The sequence below is a fragment of the Herpailurus yagouaroundi genome, unplaced genomic scaffold (assembly GCF_014898765.1).
Source record: "Herpailurus yagouaroundi ecotype Mexico unplaced genomic scaffold, PumYag 28, whole genome shotgun sequence".
Classification (NCBI taxonomy): domain Eukaryota; kingdom Metazoa; phylum Chordata; class Mammalia; order Carnivora; family Felidae; genus Herpailurus; species Herpailurus yagouaroundi.
In genome coordinates, this window is record NW_024412376.1 from 167287275 (window position 1) to 167309502 (window position 22228).

The 22228-nt window shown below is 47.8% G+C and overlaps 1 protein-coding gene across 9 annotated transcripts in view; it reads right to left on the reverse strand.

Annotated features, from left to right (window-relative positions):
* FAM193A (family with sequence similarity 193 member A) overlaps positions 1–22228 on the reverse strand; it is a 170901-nt gene that overhangs the window by 56624 nt on the left and 92049 nt on the right. For 7 of the 9 annotated variants that reach the window (XR_005794673.1, XR_005794670.1, XR_005794671.1 and 4 more), the window contains exons 3-6: positions 13789–13946; positions 13142–13309; positions 9674–9908; positions 2847–2971 (exon numbers count right to left, since the gene is read on the reverse strand). Coding sequence is in view for 5 of the 9 variants with exons in the window: in XM_040489365.1 (XP_040345299.1) it covers positions 2847–2971; positions 9674–9908; positions 13142–13309; positions 13789–13946 (686 nt within the window). In the remaining 4 variants the exon portion in view is untranslated. Of the gene's footprint in view, positions 1–2846; positions 2972–9673; positions 9909–13141; positions 13310–13788; positions 13947–14075; positions 14205–22228 lie in introns of those variants that run through there. The other 2 variants (XM_040489395.1, XM_040489389.1) reach the window with 2 other exon arrangements.

The following is a 22228-nucleotide window of genomic DNA, read 5'->3' on the forward strand; positions in this document are numbered from 1 at the left end:
GTTAGTTAACCATGATGGAGTCTCCGGGGTGATGAAAAAGTTCTGGAAATAGATACTGGTGATGGTTGCCCAATACTGTGAATGTAATTAATCCAAATGAATTGTCCACTTAAATGTGGCTAAAATGGCAAGTCTTATGCTGTACATACTTTACCACAATTTTTAATAGCTGACGATGTAATATACCAACAGCCATTGAACTGTATACTTTAAATGAGTGAATTGTATGGCATGTAAATTGTATCTCAGCAAAGCTGTTCAAAAAAAAAAAAAAAGGAGAGAAATAACTTTCTTGAACTTAGTTGGTTCCTTTACATGAGGTCAGCCTCGCTTAAATAATTCGTGTTTGAAAAAAACCAAAATACAAAAGATACATCAAACAAAAAACTAGGCAAGACGATGGCAACACACACCTGAGTAATACGAGAAGAAAAAAAAAAAAAAGAGCAGGACTACCACGGAAGCCAGTTCAGCGGCAGCTCAGGGAGAGGACCCTGTGTCTGGACGGGCCACACAGAGGTACTGACTTCCTGGGGGCTGTGCTCACGGGTGGCCATGGGATGCTCACCTGCCAACAATTCATTTCGCTATACATTTGCTTTGTGTAGTTTTGTCTATCTATGTTTTACTTTATAATAAAGTTAAACACAGGCCCAGAGCCCAGTGTCAATTAAAACACTCGCAACTACAGATTTTACATGCCACAGCCGTGGTCATTACTTTAGGGGATAGCATTTGTATACAACTCATCCCAAAACTGGTACACATCGTTAAATGGGTATCTATACGCCAGAAGCTCAAACCTGAATTATTCTTGGGTCTGAAAAGGGAGTCTGCCAGGGAGCACAGAAGAGCTTTGGGCATCACCAGTCCTCCTGGGGAATGCTCTCTTGCCTCCTCCCCAGCTCGGTCCCCATCTCTATTTCCCTGGCTCCCACCCTGCTCCCATGAGCAATACTTCAGCCTGACCCCAGAATTAGCATTCAAGACTAAAACACTGCCAGTCTCTGGAGTCTTACCATCATGTGCAATGAGTAAGACATCTGGAACTAAGGCACAGTTTTGGGACACGTTTCAGGTACTGCTCACTCAGCCCCAGTTTGATGATAAGCCCATCAAACTGACTGGCTCACCAGAACAAGAAAGTACAAGGTCCTGGAATCTTGCTGTAAGAACCCTCCCCCTTCCCAAAACTCATGTCTTTTCATAAAAAGTGCTTTTGGTGGATCTCAATGTCGTGACTAGGGACAAAACCATGTTTTGCATTTCAAACTCACAATTTTGAGTATTTTCCTCTCTTTCTTCTGTGGGGGGGTCAAAGTTAGGACACTCAGGGATCCATGCCCCCACCACGGAATGTGCCAGATGCTTGCAGAGTGGACACAGAGGGAAAGGGTGGGCGGAGAAGAGGCTGTGGGGAAGGGGAAGGGGATGTCGGCAGGGGTCAGGAGCCAAGCAGAGCATAGGCCACACCCACACAACACTTTGTTCTGATCTCTCTGCCCCCATTACCTTTATCCAACTGCTTTTAGAGTTCTTCTTTCTCTAGAGGTGAGTGTTAAGTGAGAACAGTTATGATCCCTCAGATAGAATTTAGGAATATAGGAAATGAAAACTAGGTTGATAAATGGGTTTCAAGAGAAGAAAAAAGTGCTACGTAAGTCAACTACGATAATAATTTATTTACTTAAAAAATAATTTCCCTTTGGGGCTCTTGGGAGGCTTAGTCGGTTAAGCCTCCGACTTTGGCTCAGGTCATGACCTCGTGAATCGTGGGTCCAAGCTGTGCTGACAGCTCAGAGCCTGGAACCTGCTTTAGATTCTGTCTCCACCTCTCTCTGCCCCTTCCCCGCTCACACACTGTCTCTCTCTGTCTCTGTCTCTCTCAAATATAAACCAACATTAAAAAAAAAATTCCCTTCTTTGTCAATCTGGTCTAAATAAATTTCAGCATGGACATTTAAATAAAGGTGACCGTGGTCCATGCTGCTATTAAGCGTCTAGAGTGTAGGAGTCTGGTCACATGTGGTTAAGTCCATAGAACAAAATCACCACGCTGCAGAACCCAGGAAGCATGCACCTGGCGAGGCAGCACACAGGAATGCAGACCCAAAGAGGCTCCTCCCAACTGAGCACAGCCACGTGGGAACACACACACACACACCCCCAGCCGCATCAACCAGGGCAAATGCCCTGCATACTGCACTTGGCACACCCATCCTGGCACACGTGAGGAAGCCCCACAGATACTCTACACCAGTAAGAAGAACCCAAGCCCTGAACAAAGGCACGGAGGGAGCATCTGAGAGACACAAATCCCTGCCCTCAGTGCCCAGGAGCCCCTTGGCATTGTCGGGTCCATGCTGGAGCCCTCCTCTCACCCCCCACACCCTCTCCCCATTCCCCCTGCACACCTGAGTGCCACAGTACGGACTACGTCACAGCCACCGGGCCAAGCCTGAGTCTTGTCAAAGTAAAATCCTATGTCCTTGTCCTTATTTACAAGGAATTTCTGGTGTTAAATCTTTTTTTGCCCCAAGTTTTTATTCAAATTCTAGTTAGTTAACATATACGGTAAAATTGGTTACAGTGTAGAATTTAGTGATCCATCACTTTGCGGTGCTAAATCTTAGAGGCATTGTTGCGGAGTTTGTTATTCTAAAGTTTAATTGTATTGCTCGCAGGGTTTTGAGTCTCTGTCCAAACTGTATTTTTCCCTAAGCCCTGCGACTTTTTGGGCAAGAACCTGCACACTGCAGTGGTGTTCAGATGTACACATGCTACACCACAGGGAAAAGGCCCATGCTGTCACCTCACAGAGACACATGCAGATTAAGACCAGATACCTGATCTGTGACACCAGTGCCGGCAAGTTGCTCTGGAGAAGTGGCTCTGAAAAGACCAGGTTTTCAAACAGATGTTTATTATGCAGCTCCCACGTCACCTGGAACTTTTTCAAGTGTTCGTTTTCCTAGTTAAAATAAATAAATAAATAAATAAACAAACAAACAAACAAACGAAGATGTACTGTGCTGATGAAAACTAAAAACTTCCCAGAAGAATCCGCCCCCGCCATCCTCTACACAAGCCCGAACATCCTGTGGACGAGGGGTCGCTGCTCCCTGTGCACCCAGAGCACAACCTGGTGCAGGTATCTGGCCACGTACACGGGACCCCCATCTCTCCTCCCTTCTAAACCCTTCACACAGAGAAAGGGGGTAAGACACACACAGCTGAAGAAACAACAGAGGGAGAGAGAAACACATGCGTCTATTTGATGGTCATTCCGTGCAACTGTGCTTCCAAAACGCACTGCAAGCCCTACTCTTCACACAATTTAAGTGCACACAAACCCTCTGATATGACAGGAGAATCATTTTCTTGCCTGTCTTGAGAAATCTCCTATTCTGATAGATGCAAATAATTGCCCCACTAGTGATATGCTGTGAAAAGTCAGGTCTTTCCTTTCCCTAACAAACGCAGCCAAACTCATCAGTTACTTGAGACATCTTTTAAACATTCAGGAGTGTCCTGGCCATCACGGAGGGTGACATCCATTTGCCCTCAACGCAAGGTGACCAGGAGAGACAGCGGCACCTTCCCTAAACGTGGCATTCACTTCTACCGGATCTTGCTACAAGCAAATGCCTGTGTGGGAAGCGATGCTTCCACCAGGAAGCTACAGGCGTGCGCTACCTGCGTCTCACCGTCTCACGTCCACAGGGAGATGCTCCTTCCCTAAGCAACCGCCAACTCTGGGCACTGCTCAGCAAGATGCAGTCAACAGTCCATGAGATGAAGTACTCACAGTGAGCACCTTCAGTGGTCTGTTCCACAAGTTAGCCAAAGTGAATCAAAGTGATCACACCTGCAGATGTCAGTAAACGTCCACCCAAGAACACTCCATGTTTTGCCCCCTGATAACGGGCTGGCACGGGGGCTGAGAGACTGAATTAAAACCATCGTTTCCTGTTCCTGAGCACAAACACCAGTGAGACAGTGCTCAGCGCACAACAGTGGCACCACCACACTGCAGATGTGTGTGTCCGCTCTGCCACCTACAGTGCTCTCCTCATACCCTACAGAGAGAAAGCTGGTTAAGGAACCCGCGATGCTTGCAGAGAACCTCAAACCCCCAGTGTCGTCCATGTTTCCACAGCTTGCTCTCACTCCCGTAGGTGTGCTTTTTCAACACCTGTATTCAATACAGGGACAGTGGCCCAGGAACCAATAAACTCAGTCCCATTTCTGGAATGAGAAACTGTTACCCCAAAAATGTACTAAGGACGTGGCCACAGAGGACATGTCGAACATGCCACGTGTCACGGACCTCAGCAGAGACTACGCTCTGCAGGTGCTGTGCCAGGTACAGGAACACAAAGACCAGAACCGTAGGTCCCTGCTCCCCAGGAGTCACCAGGGGACAGAGTAGTAGGCAGTGATCCGATTCACAATTCGTCTCTACAACAGAGAACGTGTAGGAGCTAAGGCAGCAGCCAGAGCAGTCCCTCGGCCAGCTGAGGGGGGCTCTGGGGAAGACGTGCACTCACAGCTACAGAGGGGGCGGGTGGAGGGGGGAGCAGCGCCTGTGTGTGAGTGTGGCCGGGACTCGGTGCTGCCTGAGCCAGAGGCGCCGAGAACAAGCTCGCCAATGACTCAGGCTTGTGCTTTTATATCCAGGCTAGTTTTACTTTTCATATTCAACTGCAAGAAGGTTTTGGGATTTGGAAGAAGAAAGAGAAGATATTTAGAATCAAGTTCTGTAACAGACCTTGAGAAATACCAGGATAGTGAAGATTCTTCTGTCCTTGTGGATAGAAATTCAGATTTCATGATTACTGCAGTCTAGCAAGGCATTTCTTAGTGGGAAGCATAACTTTAGTCCTAATTTTATTTTAATATTTAAAATAAACTTTTTCCATCGGGCTCTGTGCTAACAGCTCAGAGCCTGGACCCTGCTTCAGATTCTGTCTCCCTCTCTCTCTGCTCCTCCCCCGCTCATGCTCTCTCAAAAATAAACATGTAAAAAAATTTTTAAATAATAAATAAAATAAAAATAAAAGTAAAAATAAAAAATACAATAAAATACAATAAAATACAATAAAATACAATAAAATACAATAAAATACAATAAAATACAATAAAATAAAATAAAATAAAATAAAATAAAATAAAATAAAATAAAATAAAATACATTTTGTTAAATGTGACCCTATCGGAGTACCTGGGCGGCTCAGTCATTTGAGCATCTGACTCTTGATTTCAGCTCAGGTCACAATTCCAGAGTCATGAGATCGAGCCCCTTGTTGGGCTCTACACTGAGTGTGTAACCTGCTTAGGATTCTCTCTCTCTGTTCCTCCCTCAGCCCCTCTGCCCCACTCATGCACTCTCTCTCTCTAAAGATAAAATAAAGTAAAATTTAATTTAATTTAATTAAAAAAAATAAACTATGACCCCATCATCCTCTGATTCTCCAGGGCAGTGTGGAATAAACCCACAAGTACATTTCCCATGAAAGCCATGTTTTTAAAAATTCTTTCTATGTCTAGATGTATGCCATGGGTTCTGCAGAATCAGAAAAACAGGAGATGTTTCCAAGAGAAGCCAGTCGAGTTAGCAGAGAACTTAGCAGGCAGGGTTTGCACAGCAAGCCAATTTGCTGCTTTAAGGAAAATAATTGACCGATTTGTGACCAATCAAAAATCAGAACTTTGGGGAAAAAAATCAAGCTTTCAAGCAAAAATCAGAACTTTGGAAAATTGCCACTGTGGCCTTGAAGCTTCTCCATTCTGATAAGGATCAGTGGTGACAGTAACAAAGGTCACTTTTTATACTGAATATCATCAGGAAGATGTGCACTAAATTATTCAGTGAACCAGTATTTTCCAAATAACCAATGCATGATGCTAGAAACCCATGCATGGGCACATCCAAAGTGTGGGCTACAATAATGGTTCTGATGTTAACAATACAGTCAGCTCAAGGGTTTCAGAGTCTACACTGCAACTAACCATTAACAGGCTCTGGGGGCATCTGCGTGGCTCAGTCAGTTAAACGTCTGACTTCGGCTCTGGTCACAATCTTGCGGTTTGTAAGTTTGAGCCCGAGGTGGGTTCACTGCTGGCAGCGTGGAGCCTGCTTCAGATCCTCTGTCCCCCTCTCTATCCCGTTCTCGCTTGTGCACATGCTCTCGCTCTCTCTCTCTCCCAAAGATAAACATTTAAGAAGCACTAAGGCACTGTTGTACTCTCCAAGAAAAATGGCTGAAAAGACTACTAAAGTACTCCTCCGTTTTCCAAATACACATCTGTGTGAGGCAGGATTTTCATCAATAACTTCAGCCAAAGCAACCTATGACAACAGCATGAGCGGAGAAGCAACGAGAAGAATCCATGTGTCCTCTGTTTGAGCCAGAAACTATGAAGATTTGCAAAGATGTAAATGACGCCCCTCTTCTTACTAAATATGCTTCAGAAAATAGTTCTTTTTGGGGCGCCTGGGTGGCTGAGTCAGTTAAGTGTCCGACTTCGGCTCAGGTAGTGATCTTGCGGTTTGTGAGTTCCAGCCCCACATCAGGCTCTGTATTGACAGCTTGGAGCCTGAAGCCTGCTTCGGATTCTGTGTCTCCCTTTCTCTCTGCCCCTCTTCCATTCATGCTCTGTCTCTCTCAAAAATAAATGAAAGAAAAGAAAAGAAAAGAAAAGAAAAGAAAAGAAAAGAAAAGAAAAGAAAAGAAAAGAAAAGAAAGAGAAAGAAAGAAAGAAAGAAAGAAAGAAAGAAAGAAAGAAAGAAAGAAAGAAAGAAAAAAGAAAGAAAGAAAGAAAAGAAAGAAAGGAAATAGTTTTTATTTTAAAATATGTGCTATTTATGTTATGTAATGGGGCTCATCTCAAAAGTGCTTTAATAGTTTTGAATTTTTAATTTCAATACAGCAAATATTAACAGATAAAATATACAAAGACAGAAAAGCCCTTTGGAGTCCTCAGTTTTTAAGTTTAAAGGGCCCCAAGTCCAAAAATGTTGAGAACTGCTGCCTTCAGACACTAACTTTAACTCAATCTTAACTCAGCTGTGTCAATTTCTTATCCTGCAAAGATCCCCGGCAGGCCTGGAAGGATATTGTTACAACTGTGTGAACCTTGTTGGATCCTGATTTGAACGCTCCAACCATAAAAGAGGTTCTGGAGGTAATTGAGAATTTTTATACAGACTGGGTGTGAGTCAGTGATAAGAAGTCATAGTCAGCTTTTGTGACACGACAAGGTTACTGTGGTTACCTGGGATGACGCCAAGCCCACTGCGTGCACGTTGCTTGATTTACTGACATGACAGCCTCCATCACCATAAAGTGACCTGTGGGCTTGGGAGTTGCGATACCCCACCGACAGCACTTGTTGAGACCACAGGCCGAGGAGGCAGTTGGTTCACAGTTACACACTTTTGGGGGAGGCTGTACTTCACCTCTGCCCACCCCAAGATCATAACAGGCATACGCCCTTGCCGTCCCTCCAGTCTGAGGGCCTCTCCTTCGCTCTCACAGGGAGGTGGTGGCCATCTGCAGGCCCAGCACTGCGTGCCGATGCCACCCGGGGTTGGACCTAGGCTGTACATCCTGTCTTCCAGGATTATAAATCCTTGGAGTGAATGGTGGCTTTGGGGCACACAAGTTACTCAGAATTCCAGCTGCCGATGTGTTTTTCACCCCTAAGGCTTCTTGCCTCTCATGCCACCTCAGCAATGTGTTGTAAAAGCTCATATCTTGTTTTAGTTTCTGTCATCCAGTAATTCAGTTGTTTCCCTTGAAGGAAGGAAGCGTTCAAGGTATCTCGTCTGATGTACCACTGGAAACCAAAGAGTATCTCCATGTGCAACCAAAGTGACATAAATCACCGACCAAACAACTACATTTTGTTCTTCGCGCTTACGAACTTTTTTCCAAACCACAAGAAAATACTTCTATGTAAATGTCTAGGTATTTGCTCCAAGAAGCAGGGTCCAAATCAATCTGTTTGGTTCCAGAGCCCTATTCCACTCTAACTGCCTGAGGAGGGCCTGGACTTAAAGCACCAGCTGGGGCACTGCGGTAGCACTCTTCACTGCTATGCATGAGGTTCAGACAGCCAGGAGACACTCTTAACTTCGGCTGTCCCCTCTCACAGCAGACTCAGGAAGGTCTCAAGGTTGTGGTCACAGAGGAGACGGCACACTAGATGTGAACTTCTGACTTACTTTCAGTAAGTCGAGGCAGAAGAGGAAGAGTTGCATGAGACGCGCCAGGAAGGAGTGAGGTGTCAGAAGCGAGCCTGGCCCCGCTCAGGGGCGCAGGCATCCAGTTGTAGAATCGCATCTTGAAGCAGAGACTCTGCCCCTCCCACTCAGCAGTCCTTTTCTCACAACACAAGCTCTTCTCGAAGATGCAGGGAGTCACTTACAGGAATGGCAAGGTCTACCACAGGAATGCTTGAGGAAGTCCGTGAACCCCCTGAAATTACTTGCCAAATTGCGTGCCTGTAAATTTCTCTAGCAGGAAGCTCTATCAACTTTAGAGTCACATAAAGACCATTACATTTAAAACTTTAGGGATTACTGATTACTATACTTGTTTCAAAATGTAGTTTTACCCATGAGAAAGTACTCAAAACTAGCCCAATGAAGTATCATTTAAATTTTCTTCTAATGTTTATTATTTTGAGAGAGAGAGAGCGTGAGCAGGGGAGGGACAGAGAGAGAGGGAGACACAGAATCCGAAACAGGCTCCAGGCTCTGAGCTGTCAGCACAGAGCCCGACGCGGAGCTGGAACTCACGAACCATGAGATCGTGACCTGAGCCGAAGTTGGATGCTTAACTGACTGAGCCACCCAGGCGCCCCTGAAGTATCATTTAATAATAAAATTTAGGTGATGAGCAACAGCTCCACAGACTATCAGCAAATTGCTATTTCTGTAACAGTCCAGAAAGCATGAATGGCTGGTCTCTTGGGTACCATGGTCTCCTTCCAACTGGCAGCTGCGCTGACTGCCAGGGCTGACCGAAGGCACTCATCTCTAGCTTAGCTGGTTTCCAGTAACTGTACTTCCACTCTGTGCCTCTTTCTACCCACCTGTGCTAACTTACCTTTGTGAAGTGGTCAGAAAGGACACTCCTTTGTTAGCATTACCAGACAGGGATGCGGGGCGGGGTGGTGTTCTCACTTGTTTCTGTGAACCCATCCTTAACCCAGGGTTGGACTGGGCAATCAATGACCGAAAGCCACAGGGCTGTCAGCAAGTGCCCTCTACAGGACTCATGCTCTGCGTGTGCACACTGACAGCAGAGTTAACAACTCAAGACAGAAGCCATCTCTCTTTCTTTTCCGTTAATGCACACACACACTGGTCCTAACCTCATATGGTCCCCATCGCTCCCTCCCTAGGCCTCAAGGCCTCCAAAGAGCATTCCTATGATGTGTCGCCCGGATATCAATTCACACAACACTTTTATCCCACGGCAAAGTCCAGAGAGAAGAGAAAAGGGAGAGGAATCAGGTTCTCTCCTACATGCCTGAACACCGCCAAGCAGGAGCCCGTGACGGTGCACGCGATCAACACACAAGCCTCACGGCTTCACACGACCACAGCCCTTCTCCACAGCTCTCCCCAGCAGAACCAGAGAAAGGCAGCTTTCCCTCTTACCAGCGTGCCAAGGAAGGTGCTGATTGTGCGTGCCGCCTGGCAGAGGGCACCGTACTCTTCGAGAAGGAGGGAGATGAACTGGTGTGCCTGTGGAGGGCCCTGCAGGGCAGACGGGGCTTTCACTTTGGATGCAGCCGACAGCTGCCGGAGGAGTCGGACCTTCATCTCCAGCACATACTCTCTGGCCTGTTGTTCCAACCGCTGGTACAGCTGGTAAGGGTCCCTCTCACAGAGCCTGCGCAGAGAAGAGAGAGTCACCACTCACCTGTATCCCATCCACACAAGGCCCTCCTTGGAACTGTTCTACGAGCAACGTCCCGGAGCCTTTGCACAGGCACCGGCCCGACGACAGAAACAGCAGCCATCTTCTCAACCACCTGTGAGAGGGGCCATCACCCCACTCAACAGAGAGGAACCCAGGCACAGAAAGCATCGAGAACTCCAAAGTCACCAGCTAATGGACCAAAAAAACCCCAGTATTTACTCAGAGCTTACCCTGCACTAGCACTGGCTCGCACACGTACTGACTCAGCTGATCGCTGAGTTCATCCCTCAGCCAAACACAGAAGTCCACACGGGCTGGGTAAAAGGCTGGAACTCACAGAACCAGCAGGTGGCAGTGCTTATACACGGGCACCGCAGCAGCTGTCTTGGGAGGGATGTGCTTTCTCAACCACAAGACTATCTAAAAACACAGGAGGCTGAAGACAATTAATTTTCAATGCCCGTATGTTAGGTGAAAAGCGACGATCCCAGCAGAAGTGATACCTGGCTTGGAGGACTAATGCAGACTATTCTGTCCTTTCTATGAATTCGGTATACAATCCAAATGGGCTTATTATTTTTATAATCAGAGGACACTGTCGAAACAATACATCCCTTTTTAAATTATCCCACCAAAAAACCCAAAGGAGCGTATAAAATAAAATCTGTAAAATGAGGAGCAGGGAAAAAATTAATAAGGGCCTTTCCACTGGGCCACAATAGCAGTTAACATTTTTATGAACTTCTTCCCTAACTTGCAGACAGTCTACTTGTAAAGTGGCCGTTCCTCTTAAGTATGAGCTTCTGAGGAGCCTGCAGACAGAAACCCAGGATCACTGGGGTGACGACAGTATCTGTCTGTGACCCGCCACCAGGAGGAAGCACTCTGAGGCCAGTGCTTCATTAGACACAAGTTGTAAAACATATTAGGCCACAGTTCCTGGACTTTACATAATGGATCCTTTCACCTTCTGGGCACCACGTCTGGTCAAAAGGGAAGAATGTAGTAAGTTGCCATCTATTTCAGTTTTAAATTAGCGCACCACCTGAGTTGCAAAGACAAGAACCAAGTGAAACCCAGCAATGAAACACGGGAAGCCTTATACACAATGTGGCTACAGAAACAATAAAAACTGATGGGACTCCCACTGAGGCCGGTATGTTTCAGACAGACAGTTTCTTAATTTCCAGTACAACAACTGTCCTGTGAAACGGAATGCATTTCGTGTGTTAAATGGACACCACAGAAGACTCAAATGACAGAGGAACAATCAAACTTATAGGGAGACTGGATGCCTCTTAACATGGAGAACTGTACATCTGTTTTACTTTATGTCTCTGTCCCTCTCTGTATTCTACAAATTTAATGAAATGGCCATGGGGTACTTCTGCAAGTAGGTTTTTTAAAAACCGTATGACCAAGAGGCAGGAATACGCTGAAGATGCGGGCAGCTCATCCATACATACAGTCAACAAGCAGGGGCGCGCCTGTGTGCTGAAGGTTATTCTAACCCGTCAAACCGCAGCAGTGAGGAAGCCAAGTAAAGAAACTCTCCGCCCACGTGACGCTTATGGCACGTGCCTATATATGATGGAATTCTAGGTAACGGCAGTAACGTAATAAGAAAGAGGGCAAGGGGAGGAATAGTGATGGCAGGGAGGCGCCTCAGATCTTTAGGGTGGCCTCTTTGAGGTTACTCCGAAAAGTAATGTGAACAACTGAAGGGAGGAAAAACAACCCCGAGGAAGCAAGAACAACGCAGACAGAAGAGCAAATGCAAAGGTCCTGGAGCAGGAGCGAGTGTGGCCAGGAGAGGAATGACGGGAGCCAGCACAGCTGGAATGCAGTGACCAACAGTATGAGAGTGGCGCAGAGCAGGACCACGCAGGACGCCGGGGGCCACGGAAAGGAGGAAAGGGTTATCGTCACCAGCTGTACAGGCATCACACACATCCCTCTCCTGATGTGTGTCGGCACATAACCAACAAAAACAGCAGCGTTCCTGGATGCAAGGACTGGGGGAAATACGGTTATCCGATATATACGCTCCTAGATGAGGGCGTGAGATTTCCACATAACAGTATTATTTCACTCGTAGAGCAACACTGCTTCCCAAACCTTCACAATTCACAGTATTACCTCTGTAATTTCCATGGTAACATCTCTCACCACACTGTACCTGCTGGGTGTTCTCCTTCGGCTGCCTCGTTTGACTTTAGCCACTTCCTAAGCATTCACAGTGTATGAAGTCATGGGCCTGAGGTGCAGGTCATGTTTCTTCCTCATCCTCACTTGGCAACCTGACTTCCAAAACAGGCACGTACCACCCAGAACCGCCTCCTGGAACACAGGCCAAGCGCTAAACACACTGGCCGGATTCAACCACTAGTCAGTAGAACCCATGGCCAATCGCTATTCCAGTCTCCACAGATAAACTGTACTCTACAGCAAACAACGGTTTCTAAGACCCCCGAAGGTGTTGCATTCAAAATGTGAGAAAAAGAAAACAAAAGGAGAATCGATCCATGAAATGTCCAGCTCAAATTTATTCCTCTTATTCGGAACATGTCAAAAAAAGAGGAAAAAGATGCTACAAGCTGTAAGGAAGAATAAAAATTATGCCCACCTCAAGTTCTGTAGCGTCAGCGGGCACAAAGTGCTGCCGAACAACAGACGCCATGTGGTGAGCCACTCTTGTCTGAGAATCACCCACACGTCCAGGCCTGGCTACAGCAGGCCCTCTACTCACGCTTACACGCGTTCTCAAGCTGCCTGGCCTCACGGAAGCTTCTTCTCACCTTGACACTGGGATAACTGCCTGTCCTGTCCTCCTTGGGTTAACTACATGCAAGAGTGCCTCCTGAGCAAGTGCTTAGATCACCCCCGGCACAGAAAGTACTCAAAAAGCAGTGTTACCGTCTGTCTCAGCGCTAAGAAATGAAAGAAACATGTCAACTCATTTTTCTTTTTTTATTATACAGACAAGAGGTATTTCATCAGAATTAGAATTGGAAACTTTACCCAGCAGGTGTGCTTTTTGGCAGTCTGTCTGCTGAAGACTGGCAGTGCCCCCGGGGCCAAGCACGCAGGGCCGAGCTCACTAGGTCCTGAAAGGAGACCCCCCCCCACCACCCTCGCAAGCAGAGAGGAGGCTTCCCCGGCAACAGGTGAGGGAGGGACATGACACAGGGGGCAACGTGTACCTATCCACGAGCTCCTTCACCCCCTCCTTGTCCGGCACCAGACTCTGGTCTTGGTCGTCGGCCAGCGGGGTCCCTGCCTGGCGGTAAATGCAGCGGACCATGTAGCGCACTTCTGACCAGTAGTTCTGCAGCTGCTGGGGCTCCCGGTCTGTGTCTGCCGAAATCTCTCTGTTAGAGGGCACAAGAGCAAGGAGGTCAGGGTTCGCGCAGGGTCGGTGTCGCCCTTCACCCTCCAGACAGCCCAAGGGGAGGGGGGGGGGCCACCCCGACTGCCGTGGCCCCAGGTGCCCACAGCGGCCGGTCCCCGGACCCTGGACCGCTGTCCCGGGGCCCCTCCTTGCACGACGCGAGCTAACGCACCCGGCCTCCCGCATAGCGAACGCAGAGGCTCCCCAGGCAGCTCTCACTCCCCAGGAAGCCCCCGCTACCCACCCCCGCCCCGTCCCGCCCCGCCCTCCGCGCGGGCCGCTGCGGCTGCGGTCCGAGCCCCCTAAGCCCCGGCTTCTCTTCCCCTCTGCCCCGCAGCAGCCGCAGTGCCCGCCGGCCCAGCGTCCTGGGGCAGGGGGGCGGCTCTCGCGCTCCTCACCCCGCTTCGCCTCGCCTCGCCCCCCCCGCCCCCCCCCCCGCCCCCCCGGGGACACCCGTACCTGCGCTCGCTGCAGGCCTCGCAAGCACACGCGGCGTCCGAGGGGGCGGCGCCCAGCCCGGCCGAGGGCAGCGTCTGCGCGCCGAGGGCCAGCCGCCCGCCGCCCGCCTCCGGCTGCGAGCCGCTGAGAGGGGAGTGAAGAAGAAAGTCTTGGCCCTGCTTGAAAAAGAGAACAGGACAGACTATGTTCAAACGTTCACGGCACAAATTTGTGACCAACGCGTCAGAAAAAGGCCTTGGAGAAACAGATGGAAACCTAGACACTGACGAGATCCCCAACGGCCTCACCTGGGCGACTTTTCCTGACACCCGAGACCTTGGCAACTGACTGTCGCGCCTTCAGACGTGCCACCTGATCCCGGGAAGGCCGCCCGAAAACGTCGCTCGTTCTCCAGAGAAGAGCAGCTCCAGCCCCGCACGCGCGCCGGGCCGGCCCCCACCGGTGGGACGGCGCTCGGGGCGCAGCCGGTGGCCCCAGCCGGGAGCCCGCCGGAAGTAGCCGGAAGTGGCTGCGCCGCGTGTGCTGAGGGACGGGAGGCTGGAGAAGCGAGCGTTCCGGGCAGAGGCGGCGGGATGAAGCGGGCTCCGACCTCCGTGACCGGACACCCGACGGCCACTCCAGGGGACAGGAATGCGACCTTTACCCCCTCCCCGGGCCCTCTCCGGTCTTGGGACGTGACCCCAACACCCACCCAGCTGGCACCCTGTCCCTCGATGACGGGACCGGAGAAGGACTCTGGTACAATGTGGGAAGTGGGCTCCTGTCTGAGAGCGGGTGACCCCTGCCTTCCCCTCCCCCCCCCCCGCAAGAAAGGGCACCAGCAGGGCAGCCGGCCCCACGGCCATCGCCCGCACAGCTGAGGAGAAGGGCAGAGCCGCGGGAGGGGCGCTGAAGGGAGTGCGCACGCGCGAACACCGGGCCGCAAGCCCTCCCTCGCGGGCTGTGGCGTCTGCGGGGCAGACCCGTGGGGCACCTCCTGGGCTGGCTACCGGGGCGGGGGGGGGGGGGGGGGGGGGGGGGGCCCCCGAGGCCCCGCCGGGGGGGCGGCCCGGGGGGGGGGGGGGGGGGGGGGGGGGGGCGGAGCACAGAACGCCGGGCCTGTCGTGCGGCCCCTGGAGTCCGGGCACCCGGCGGGGCGCAGCAGGAGCCAGGGGCGGGCCAGCACCGAGGGCGGGGGCAAGCGCGACTGCGGGCTGTCTCACAGAGTCCGCGGCACACAGTCCCGTGCCAAGTCCCAACCGTGGCCTAGGGGGGCGGCTGCCACCAAGGAGGACCACGGACAGCCCGGCAAAGGACAGAGGACAGAGGACCTGAAAATGAGGCCATTCTAATACCACAGCGACGGGAAAGGCCTGAAAAGGGTCCACAGGTCCGCAGGCGGTGCTGGCGGAAGCAGGCTGCCCCCCAAGGACAGCGGGTCCGTGCCCCTCGCGGAGGAGGTCTCCTCGCCCCTCCACCCCCATCGAACCCGACAGCAAGGCTGCCGCACGACCCGAGCCCAACCAGGCCACGCCCAACCAGGCCACGCCCCGTCACCTGTGCCCACGGCTCCTCTGCAAGTAGCAGCCAGGGTGGTGGCTGCAGCAAGAGAGACCCTGTCACCTCCCCGCACAGAACTTCCACACCAGCTAGGAACAGACTCTAACTATCTCAACACAGTCCTCTAGCCTTCCCAGGGCACACTGTTGCCCTCCTGTCACCGTACTTGTTCTCGGCCTGGAGCGCTAACCCCCTAGCCCTGTGAATGGCCTGGCAGACGGACAGAGTTCTAGCAGGCACACCTCAGCAGAGAAACGGGGGAGCCAGGGGTCAACCTTTGGCCTCTGGGCCCCAAATGCACCCTTGCCTCCGGGGTCTGTGTGGGAGCAGCCCCGGCAAACACGCCTCCCCAGCTGCTGGCGCCGAGCGGAGCCTTGCCGGCAGGGGGCGCCGGAGGGACACTGCGGAGGCAGGGGCTCTTCCCGCCAGCCCCTCGGAGAAGCGAGGTGGACTGAGCGCCGCCGGCTCCCCCTCGAGCCCACCTGCCGCGCGCCCTGCAGCTCCTCAGCAGCTGCTCCGCTACCCGGAGAGCCTCTTCCCAGGGGGTCCTGCCTGGCGTCGTCTCCCTAAGCTGCGTGGTAGTGGCTGCCCCCTAGATGTGCCACTGCTGGATTCTTTTGCGTTCCCTTCCCAGATGTGGCTAGTTGATCCGTTACACTTGGCTCTCCACGCAAAAGTGCCCCTGTTCAAACTACTGGTGTGGGTGCCCATCTCCTGACCTTGATCACCCCTGTTAATCTCTTATATCACAAACTGCTCTTTGAAATCCTGGTGTCTCCCTTGTTTTCCTGTTGTTGTCGCTGTGTTGTTTTTCACCTGTCTTCATCACTGGAAGCTCAGTTCCACAAGAGTGGGACCCTTTCCGTCCTGCTCACTTTTGTGCACTAGCACCTGACACACAGGACAGACTCCGAACAGCAGCCAAGAACCCGAAAAGTAACATTTCCTGGTGACAAGGGATGAAATGAGGCCTTTTAAAATAGCACATGCCCATACAGTAAATCCTTAAATGTGCCACCTTGTAGTGCTCATCTTACACAGATTTAACTTCTGTCCAAATCCAACACAGTTTAAGAGAATACAACAAAATCCAGCACTCAACAAGGTAAAATGCACAATGCCCAGCATCCAGTAACAAAACCAAGAAGAAAGAAAATATGACTCACAACCATGAGGGAAACCAATCAAGAGAAACAGAACCCAAAATAACGAAAATGATGCAACCAAGAGACAAGAATCTCAAACTGGTGATTATAAACTCTAAGTTTCAGAAAGTAGAGGAAAACAGAAAACACAAGGGCAGCAAGTGAAAATGTAAAAAATAAGCAAATGGAACTTCTGGAAATGAAAACATAAGCTGTCTTACAACAGAGTATCAATAAATCTGAATAATCCAAAATGAGGTGCAGCAACAAGACTGAAAAAAAACAAACAAACGAAGCATTTCTAAAACAAAAGTCAAGATGTCTAACATGCAGGTAATGGCATCCCAGAATAAAAGGCTATATAAAGAAACAGCTGAAAATTTCCCACATTTGAGGAGACCATAAACTGGCATATCTTAAAAGCTCATCTAATCCCAAGCACAATTAACAGAAAGCAAACCACACCAAGGCACATCAGAGTGAAACTGCCAAAAAGCAACAATGGGGTGCAAATCGGAGAAGCAGGCAGAGGAAAACATCCCTTCTGCACACAGGAGCAAAGACAAGAATGGCAACATGCTTCCGACAGAAATAGGGAAGCCAGCAAGAAATGACCAACAACCTAGCATTCTTAGCAAAAACAACTTTTTAAAATGAAGGCAAAGGAAAAGTTTTCAAACAAACAGCAGTTCCCCGGCACTACAGGAAATGTTAAAGGTAGAAGAGCGCAGGTGAATGGTGTGAAGAACACCAAGCTTATAAAAGGGAGTAGAGGGAAAGGACAAGGACTTTTCTCGTTTATTAAGTCTTTTAAAAAGATAATTAACTATTTAAAGCTAAAGTAAGAAAAATGTACGGTAAACTCTATATTTGTATGAGAAAAGCAGATGACTATACAAACACTGGTGGAGCTCAGAGTACAACTTTTTAAGGCTCTTAACACTACATGTTAAGCATATAATATTCTTTGAAAGTAGAGGTTGAAAAGTTGAAGATACATATTGTGAACTCTGGAACCACTAAAAGTAATTAAACATAGCAAAACCAAAAGGCAACCAACGGAACAGGAGAAGATATTTGCAAACAACGTATCAGATAACAGTTGGGTTAGTGTCCAAAATCTATAAAGAACTTATCAAACTCGACACCCAAAACCAAATAATCCAGTGAAGAAATGGGCAGACGACATGAATAGACACTTCTCCAAAGAAGGCATACAGATAGCCAACCGACACATGAAAAAATGCTCAACATCACTCATCATCAGGGAACTACAAATCAAAACCACGATGAGATACCCCATCACACCTGTCAGAATGGCTAACATTAACAACTCAGGCAACAACAGATGTTGGCGAGGATGCAGAGAAAGAAGATCTCTTTTGCATTGTTGGCGGGAATGCAAGCTGGTACAGCCACTCTGGAAAACAGTATGGAGGTTCCTCAAAAAACTAGAACTACCCTACGACCCAGCAATTGCTCTACTAGGCATTTATCCAAAGGATACAGGTGTGCTGTTTCAAAGCGGCACATGCACCCCAATGTTTATAGCAGCACCATCAACAATAGCCAAAGTATGGAAAGAGCCCAAATGTCCATCGATGGATGAATGGATAAAGAAGATGTGGTATGTATGTGCGTGCGTGTGCATGTGCGCGCGCGCGCGCACACACACACACACACACACACACACACACTGGAGTATTACTCGGCAATCAAAAAGAATGAAATCTTGCCATTTGCAACTACGTGGATGGAACTGGAGGGTATTATGCTAAGCGAAATTAGTGAGAGAAAAAAATATCATATGACTTCCCTCATATGAGGACTTTAAGATACAAAACAGATGAACATAAAAGAAGGGAAGCAAAAATAATATAAAAACAGGGAGGGTTGACAAACCATAAGAGACTCTTAAATATGGAGAACAAACAGAGGGTTACTGGAGGGGTTCTGGGAAGGGGGATGGGCTATATGGGGTAAGGGACATTAAGCAATCTACTCCTAAAATCAATGTTGCACTATATGCTAACTAACTTGAATGTGAATTAAAAAAATAAACTAAATTAAAAATTTTTTAAAAAGAAAAAAAATGAAACAAAGTAATAGGTAATAAGCCAAGAGGAGGTAAAATAGAATCATAAAAAGTATTCAACTAATCGAAAAGAAAAGAAGGAACAGGAAGGAAAGAGTAGCAAACGACAGGAAAAAATAGAAAAAAAAAAAAAAAGATGGTAGATTTATATCCAAACTTATCAATAATGACATGAAATAGAAATAGTTAAATTTTCCAACTGTTAGAAGATAGACTGGATTAAAAAACAAGATCCACTACGCTTTCTACAGCAGATTATAAAGACAAATTGGTTAAAAATTAAGGTTGGGAGACATACTGAATGCAAATACTAACCAAAAAAGGCTGGGTGGCTCCATGAGCCACCATACTAAAGCTGGCTTTAGTATGAGGAATGTTAGCAGCAATGAATGAAGGTTATGATGATGATGAAGACAAAAATTAATAATAATAACAACATGACTGATTTAACAAGAAGCAGTAACAGTGGTAAATAAGCATGCCAATAACACAGCTCAAAATACATGGAGCAGGAATTAAAAGGAGAAATGCACAGGGGCACCTGGGTGGCTCCGTTGGTTAAGTTCCAGACTTCAGCTCAGGTCATGATTTCACAGCTCATGGGTTCGAGCCCCACGTCGGGCTCTGTGCTGACAGCTCAGACAGAGCCTGGAACCTGCTTCAGATTCTGTGTCTCCCTCTCTCTCTGCCCCTCCCCAGCTCATGCTCTCTCTCTGCCTCAAAAATAAATAAAAACATTTTTAAAAATTAAAAAAAAAAAAAAGAAAGAAAGAAAAAGAACAAAGCCAGAGAACCTCTACATAATTTCATGACTTACTCTAAAAAGCTTAAGGAATCAAGACTTTTACGGTACTAACAAAAGGATGAGTAATATATGTAAAGTGGAAGACAGAGTCCAGAAGTAGACCCATATTCAGTACCAACTGATTTTTTACAATGATGCCAAGATAATTTAACAAGGAAAAATAGTATTTTCAGCAAATAGTTCTGAAACAAATGGATACTGACATGAAAAAAGGATGAACCTCAACCTTACTTTACAAAAGATAACAAAATTTCACTCAAAATAGATCACAGATCAGGGCGCCTGGGTGGCTCAGTCGGTTAAGCGTCCAACTTTCGCTCAGGTCATAATCTCACGATGCGTGGGTTTGAGCCCCACGTTGGGCTCTGTGCTGACAGCTCAAAGCGTGGAGCCTGTTTCAGATTCTGTGTCTCCTTCTCTCTCTGCCCCTCCCCCCACTCATGCACATGCTAGCTCACGTTCTCTCGCTGTCAAAAATAAATAAACATTAAAAAAAATAAACATTGTAAAAAATTTACAAAAGATACAAATTTCACTCAAAATGGATCCCAGATGGGGGCGCCGGGTGGCTCAGTAGGTCAAGCGTCCGACTTTGGCTCAGGTCATGATCTCACGGTTCTTGGGTTCAAGCCCCGCATCGGGCTCTGGGCTGACAGCCTGAAGCCTGCTTCAGATTCTGTGTCTCCCTCTCTCTCTGCCCCTCCCCTGCTCATGCTCGCTCGCTCTCTCTCTCTCTCTCTCTCTCTCTCAAAAATAAGTAAACATTTAAAATAAAAAAAAGGAGGGGAGGTGGGTGATGGGTATTGAGGAGGGCACCTTTTGGGATGAGCACTGGGTGTTGTATGGAAACCAATATGACAATAAACTTCATATACTGAAAAAAAATTAAATTAAATTAAATTTAAAAAAGGATCACAGATCAAATATATGGGCTCAAAACAGAAGTCATTTAGAAAAAACCACAGGGCAAAAAAATCTTTATAACCTTGGGTAGCAAAGATTACTTACATAGAACACAAAAAACCCAAATCGCTTAAAAATCGATAAACTGGGGGCTCCTGGCTCGGTCAGTTAAGCATCCAACTCTTGATTTCAGCTCAGGTCATGATCTCAAGGTCGTGGGATCAAGCCCCATGTTGGGCTCCATGCTAAGTGTACAGCCTGCTTGGGATTCTCTCTCTGCCCCTCCCTCGCTTGGATGTGCGCACGCCCATGTGTGTTCTCTCTCTCTCTCTCTCTCTCTCTCTCTCTCTCTCAAAATAAATTATTTTTAAAACATTGATAAACTGGACTTGATAGAAATCTAAAATTTTGCTTTTCAAAGAATAGTGTTATACAATGAGAAGGCAAGCCACACACTGGGAGGAAATATTTGAAAAATGTACCTGACGAAAGGCTTGTATTCAGAATATACTATAGAGATCTGTGACAATTCAATAATAATAAGACAAATAACCTAATTAAAAACAGGCAAAAGATTTGAAGAGCCACATCACCAAAGGGATACAGATGGAAAATAAGTACAAGAAAAGATGTTCATCAGGTCATTAAGAAAATACCAGTTAAAACCCTGAGATGCACTATAAAGCCACTAGAATGGCCACAGTTAAGGACTGTGAATGTATCCAGCCTTGGTGAGGACACAGATTAACAGGAACTCTCATACGTGGCTGGAAAACAGTACAAGCACTTTGAAAAATTCCAAGACAGATCCTTAAAATGTTAACTACACCTAGCAATTCCAATCCTAAGTATTTAACAAGGAGAAATGAACTATGTCCACACAAAGACTTGTACTCAAATGTTACCAGTGGCTGTACCGTTAATAGCAAACCCAAAAAACATAAATGTCCTTTTACTGGTGAATGGATAAGGAATACTACTCAGAAATAAAAAAGAATTAACTATGGACACATAAAACAACGGAGAGGAGTTTCAAAATCATTACATTAAGCAAGAAAAGCCAAAGACCACCACCTGGACGATATATCTGTGAGGCTCAGTTCTGTCTGCCCAATCTGACAGCTCTGAGTGGTAGTGACAACCTGTATCAGCAACCACTCTCATGATGTTCACCATGAAGGAACTTTATAGGTCTGTATTAGGAACCAAGACCCAACAGGGCAAACATTCAAGATACAAACAAATATTAGCGAACTCTTGAATGGCTGGTTTAAATTGAGACTATAGGCCTTGGTAAGACCCGCAGGCACATGACCGCTGGAGAATCAGGCTCCTTAGTATAAAATGCAAGACTTATGTTTTAATGACATATTTGAGAACACAGACACAATTGCTAATGTCCAGAATCAAAAGGAAGGCTTTAAAATAATCAACCTTCGGGGCACCTGGGTGACTCAGTCAGTTGAGTATCCAGCTCTTGATTTCGGTTCACATCATAATCTCACAGTTCGCAGGTTCAAGGCATGTAGCAAGGCTCCCATGCTGACAGTGTAGAGCCTGCTCGGGATATTCTCTTCCTCCCTCCCTCCCTCTCTCTCTCTCCCCCTCCCCTGCTCGCTCATGCACTCTCTCCCAATAAATAAAAATAAAATAAAATAAACTTGTAAACAAAAAAACCAGTACTAATCTGCCAAACAGTCTTCCTTGTGGCAGGATGCCTGAGCGTGACACAGACCTCTTCAAAGAAAACAATTTTGGGGGCACCTGGGTGGCTCAGTCCAATGAGTGTCCAACTTCCGCTCAAATCATGATCTCATGGTTTGTGGGTTTGAGCACCGCATCAGGCTCTGGGCTGACAGTTCAGAGCCTGGAACCTGCTTCAGATTCTCTGTCTCCCTCGCTCTCTGCCCCTACCCCACTCATGCACGTGCGCATGCTCGCTCTCTCTCTCAA